Source organism: Montipora capricornis, chromosome 10 (assembly GCF_036669925.1).
Source record: "Montipora capricornis isolate CH-2021 chromosome 10, ASM3666992v2, whole genome shotgun sequence".
NCBI lineage: Eukaryota > Metazoa > Cnidaria > Anthozoa > Scleractinia > Acroporidae > Montipora > Montipora capricornis.
The window spans coordinates 49,605,222-49,610,221 of NC_090892.1; the positions used below are offsets into that span (position 1 = coordinate 49,605,222).

General features: G+C 39.9%; 1 protein-coding gene and 1 pseudogene across 1 annotated transcript in view; both read right to left on the reverse strand.

The window, feature by feature from the left end:
* Positions 1-2,946, reverse strand: part of LOC138021886 (uncharacterized) — a 4,899-nt gene extending 1,953 nt beyond the window's left edge. Inside the window, exons 1-3 of the mRNA XM_068868911.1 lie at positions 1,891-2,946; positions 1,190-1,271; positions 1-154 (exon numbers count right to left, since the gene is read on the reverse strand). The exon at positions 1-154 is cut by the window's left edge and continues 1,953 nt beyond it. Of these exons, the coding sequence (XP_068725012.1) occupies positions 136-154; positions 1,190-1,271; positions 1,891-2,482 (693 nt within the window). The 5' untranslated portion in view covers positions 2,483-2,946 and the 3' untranslated portion in view covers positions 1-135. The remainder of the gene's footprint in view (positions 155-1,189; positions 1,272-1,890) is intronic.
* Positions 1-5,000, reverse strand: part of LOC138020971 (cytochrome P450 1A1-like) — a 16,082-nt pseudogene that overhangs the window by 6,766 nt on the left and 4,316 nt on the right.

A 5,000-nucleotide genomic window follows, 5' to 3' on the forward strand; every position in this document is an offset into this window, starting at 1 on the left:
TGAAGTTTCTTCCTGCGCCTGTGTCTAACTATGCCCAGAGTGTAGCTCCATTGATTTGACAGGTATTATGGCTGGTAGGGTTTGCTCCTCCGATTTTGGTGTGAATGCAGTTAGTACAGGGTTGCCTTCCTTGTCTCAGATACTCGTATGATGTCTGATGAAAAATTGGAAAAAAATTCGAATTGTTTTAAATAGCTGGAAACTCAGACGATTAACACTGCTAGGAAAAATTGTTGTTCTTAAAGGTTTAGCTGCTTCACATTTACCCTATATATTAGCGCCACTGGAAACTGACGAAAGATTTCTCAAAGAGATAAATCAAATATTTTATGATTTTTTATGGATTAACAAAGGAGATAAGATTAAACGTAGTGTTTTGATTAACCGTTATGATAAAGGGGGGCTCAAAATAATCGACATCTTCTCGTACAATAAATCCCTTAAATTAGCTTGGGTAAAAAAGTATCTTGATGCGGAAAATATGGGAAAATGGAAACTCTTCTTTGGGGAAGAACTCGAGAAATATGGTGGAAAGCTTCTTTTCAGTGGTATCCTCAATAAAAAGGATACTATGGAGATAACTGATGCAACACCCTAATCCGAGAAATTCTGAGTATTTGGGCGGAAGTTAATTTCGAAGGGTCGGTGAAATCGCAGAATCAGTTCTTGGAACAACCTCTATGGCACAACTCATTAATTAAAGTAGGGAACAAACCTATTTCTTACAAAAAGCTATTTCTAAGGTAAAACACATAATGAGGGACTACAACAAGTTTTTCTCTTTAGCCGAGGTATCGAATATCTACAACATACAAATACAACCATTAACTTTCTTTGGACTCGTATGTTCAGTTCGGTCTATTAGAACCCCTGTGACAAAAGAAGCAAGTGAAACAAGACACGAGGATCTCTATAGTTCTTTTATTAAAAGACGAAAGGCCAACAAACTGGTTTATAAAAAGCTCATATCTATGAAAGCTAATAACCCTGAAAAAGCCAAATAAAATGGGGACTTAAACTGTGAATCTGAAAATTGCCATAAACCTGACTGGAGAAACGCCTATAAACTAGCTTTTCGCTGCACCAAGAGCACTAAATTGTCTAACTTTCATTATAGGTTCTTACATAGAATATTACCGACGAATTGTTTTTTGACAAAAATTGGCCTTAAAAATAATTCTAACTGTACCTTTTGCGGAGATTTCCCTGAAGAACTTTGTCAACTCTTCTGGAATTGTAAAAAGTCCTCTTGTTTTTGGGATGATTTATTACTGTGGTTGAAAGAGAAAGCCATCATACCAGATCTTTACCAAAAGAGTATGACTGTCTTATTAGGATTGAAACCAGAAAGCTCTTCACGTCATAATGTTTTAATCAATTTCTGTTTCCTAATTGCCAAGTTCTTCATTTGGTGCTGTAAAATGAGGGAAACCCCTCCAAACATTAAAGGTTTTCTTCCCCTACTGTCTTTTCAATATAGGATTGAATCGTACACCTACACCAAGGAGAATAAGAAATGGGATCCTTTCACAGAACTTTTAAAGTAAAGTAAGACAGAAAAGTTAGTCTCGCAGTATCCCTTTTCCCCTCCACATTGAGCGACAATCAAACAAATAGATATACGTTTAAGTAAATATACTTGTAACAGTTCCGCCTTACCGTAATATAAGATATCAATGCACTTTTCAGACATGTTATATTTAGCTGCCATATACCTGTAATTTACTGTACTCTCTATTTCTGTTCACTGGTTTGTTTTATTTTGTAGCTGTATAACTTTTTTTTTCCCTCGTTTCTCCGGGGAATAATAATTAAAAAGAATAAATAAATAAATAAATAAATAAAGAAAAAATAATAATAAAATAATAAAAAAATGATGTCTGCCCTTACATTTGTAGCATCCCCGACTTCGGCACTTCCTCGCAGGGTGGCCTGGTTTTCCGCAGTTGCAGCACAGCTGATTGTCGTGAAATAATTTCCTGCGCGCCTCCACCGTTGGAATGGTTGCACAGTTATCTGCCCACTGATCTTCCTTGCAATATAAACAACTAGGCGTCGCCCGCTCTCTTGGTTGGTCACTTCCTTTGGCTGCAAACCAGTGCCTTTCTCTCTTAATAGGAGGTTCTCGTAAAGTTCTTGGTGGGTCACCTGGTTTGTTTCTTCTCAGCCACGCTTGCAAGTTTTTTATCAGGGTCTCCATATTCCAGTTCTCCCAGTTGTCGTCAGTTCGTACAATATCGGGTCTCACTTGTGGTAGTTTGTTGAGAGTGGACATCACGAACCCGCGGAGAATATCGGCTTCCCCCATTGTAAGCAACGCGTCGTGATTTCGGCTCACGGTTTCATAGAATTCCTGAACTTTTAAGTAATTGGATCCATTGACAATGGGTAGATTCACTATTTCCTCCACGTGTGCATTCACAACAAGCTTGCCTTGGCCATATTCAGTTTTCAGTCTCTCCCAGGCCACCTTATAGCCCATTTCACCTGGCTTGAGGTTTGCTGCGATCTTTGCCCGAACGTTTGGACTCTACAACAAGTAGCCGAATTTCTCTTCCGTGCTAATCGATCTGTTGTGGACTTGCGTTACAAACATGTTTTCAAACCTCACCCAGTCGGTAGGCGTTCCCTTGAACGGCGTTATTTTCAATTTCGGTAATTTCGCTGCAGTTGAACGAGTATCTTTCTCAAATTCCAGCCTTCTGAGCGTTGCCTCCAATTCCTCTTCGAATTTCTCCTGCCACATACCTCGCTCGTGCTCTTCTTGTCGTAAACGAAGTTCGCTTAGACGACGCTCTTCTTCTCGCTATTGTTCTCGTTTGGTCTCTAATCGTTTTCGTTCCATTTCGTCTGTTGTTCAAAAACTTTGCGAATCTTTCTTTGTCTACAGTGAATGTCGAATACCTTGTCTTCACGTCCTTTTTCCATTGTCTCACCGATCGAGCACACATGCCATGATCTATTTTAGCGGCCGTTGGCAAAACCAGGACCGGACCGGACCGGACCGGACCGGACTGGACCTGACTGGACCGGACCGGACCGGATCGGATCGGATCGGATCGGATCGGACTGGACCGGACCGGATCGGATCGGATTGGATCGACAAATCTCGGACTGGATCAATAACAAAATTCCCGCCAATAGACACATGAAATCCCTGGGTCGCCAGTTAAGGTTACTCTCCCACCTTCGCGGGTGTCCTTCCGGAAAAAGTTCGTACGCGTGTTAGTTTTAATAAAATCCTAACAAACTATACTATATTTTTTATGCAAGGGCCAGCTGAACAAAGTACAAGTGCCGGGTCTTGGGAGATCTGACCAGCAAATAATTTTAGACTAAAAGGAAAATAATTATACAAGGCTGGTTGTACGGCTATGAGGATATATAGTTTTAGTTTGACCAATATTTCGTCAGGCACGGCGGGACTTGTTCAGGGAGTTAAGAAGAAGTCAGGCCGTGCCTGACGAAATATTGGTCAAGCAAACACTATATCCTTACAGCCGTACAACCCGCTTTGTATACTTAATATTAATGATTGCATAAGGTGACTGATCTATTTCATTTAACACTTGACCACTCGTGTTTTCACTGAGTCAGTTCACCTAGGGTATCTACACAGTTTCTGGATTGTATAGACCATTTAGTGTTTGGGTATTTTATTCCCCAAAGGTGACTTGTCCATTTGTGTTTTAAAAAAATCTTTTCAAATTCTGATAAAGCCAGTAATCGGATCCCTGTTTATACGCAAAGAGTTCTGGGATCGCCAGGGGGCAACATTGCAAGTCGCTGTAAGGAAACGGTATGGCGGAAACTTATTTCGACGTCCAAAAAACGATTTTGGCAGAGAGATCAACGCTTTTTGCGACACAGATTTATCAGAAATCGATTTGGGCAATGTTGATACGTGGTAAGTGTGAGTTTTTGTTTGAATAATCGTGAAATATGAGATAAAATTTAGTCGGATTAACCTTGCTCGCGTGAGGTTCCGTAATGTTTATTGCTGTTTCTTGTGAAATTTACATCTCGTCATTGGTCTCGAAATATTACAAAATTAGGAACAAATCTGGAAGGAATAACACAATAAAGCCTTTTTAGTTGTATTTACGTGTGTCTAGGCTGTTTTCTTATTACCGAGTTACGTCTTGCGTAAACGAATTATGGCTTCTGCAAATATACCCCCTCAAAGGAGAGAAGTCGTTGTCAGAGGAGATGGAAATTGTTTCTACAGAGCTATTGCTCTTTGGAGGGATGAAATGAGCGATGAGAAACATGAGGAAATCCATAGGTTAATTTCTTGTTTGATTGAGAAAAAGCCAACGGTTTTCGAGCCGCTACTATTTTCTACAAACTCTGTGAGAGTCCAATCACTTTAATGTAGTACGATGATTCTGCTCAAGCAACCCATTTCAATTTCCTTCTGCCTCGAGGCAGCTGTTTTAATACTCCTCTTACATAGAATACAGCAGTCTCTGTTTCGATATGGATAACACTAGGAATTCATATCTGATATGCCCCAGCTCTTACATGTAAACAAACCTTTTCTTCTGTCAAACTACCATATACACGTAGAGCTACATGTATTAAAGTCACTTGATCTTAGCAAACTTGTCAAGTTCCACTATGACTTCGACCAATACAAAAGCGTCATCTTCACATACTAGTTCTCTGTAGATCTGATCTTTGGAGCAGGTATTTGAGGTTTTACTGAGTACTCTCACAATTATACTCTCTTATGTACAAAGTTGGTGTAGGACATTCAGAGGTTCTGTAACCTCGTACAGACCTTTGTACTCATCGAAACCATTAATTGGTCACGATTAATAGCTCTAGCCCATGACAAAACATCATTGATATTTCTGGGCGACTAAAATGTAATATTCCAACGTGAGGAAGAATCTTTTGCTCAGTTCTCTGGGTACCTTCCAGACCTTGGATCGTTGTCACAACCCAACACAGCACAATAATCGCCACTAGTCATATTTCCAATTAAATTTGAATTG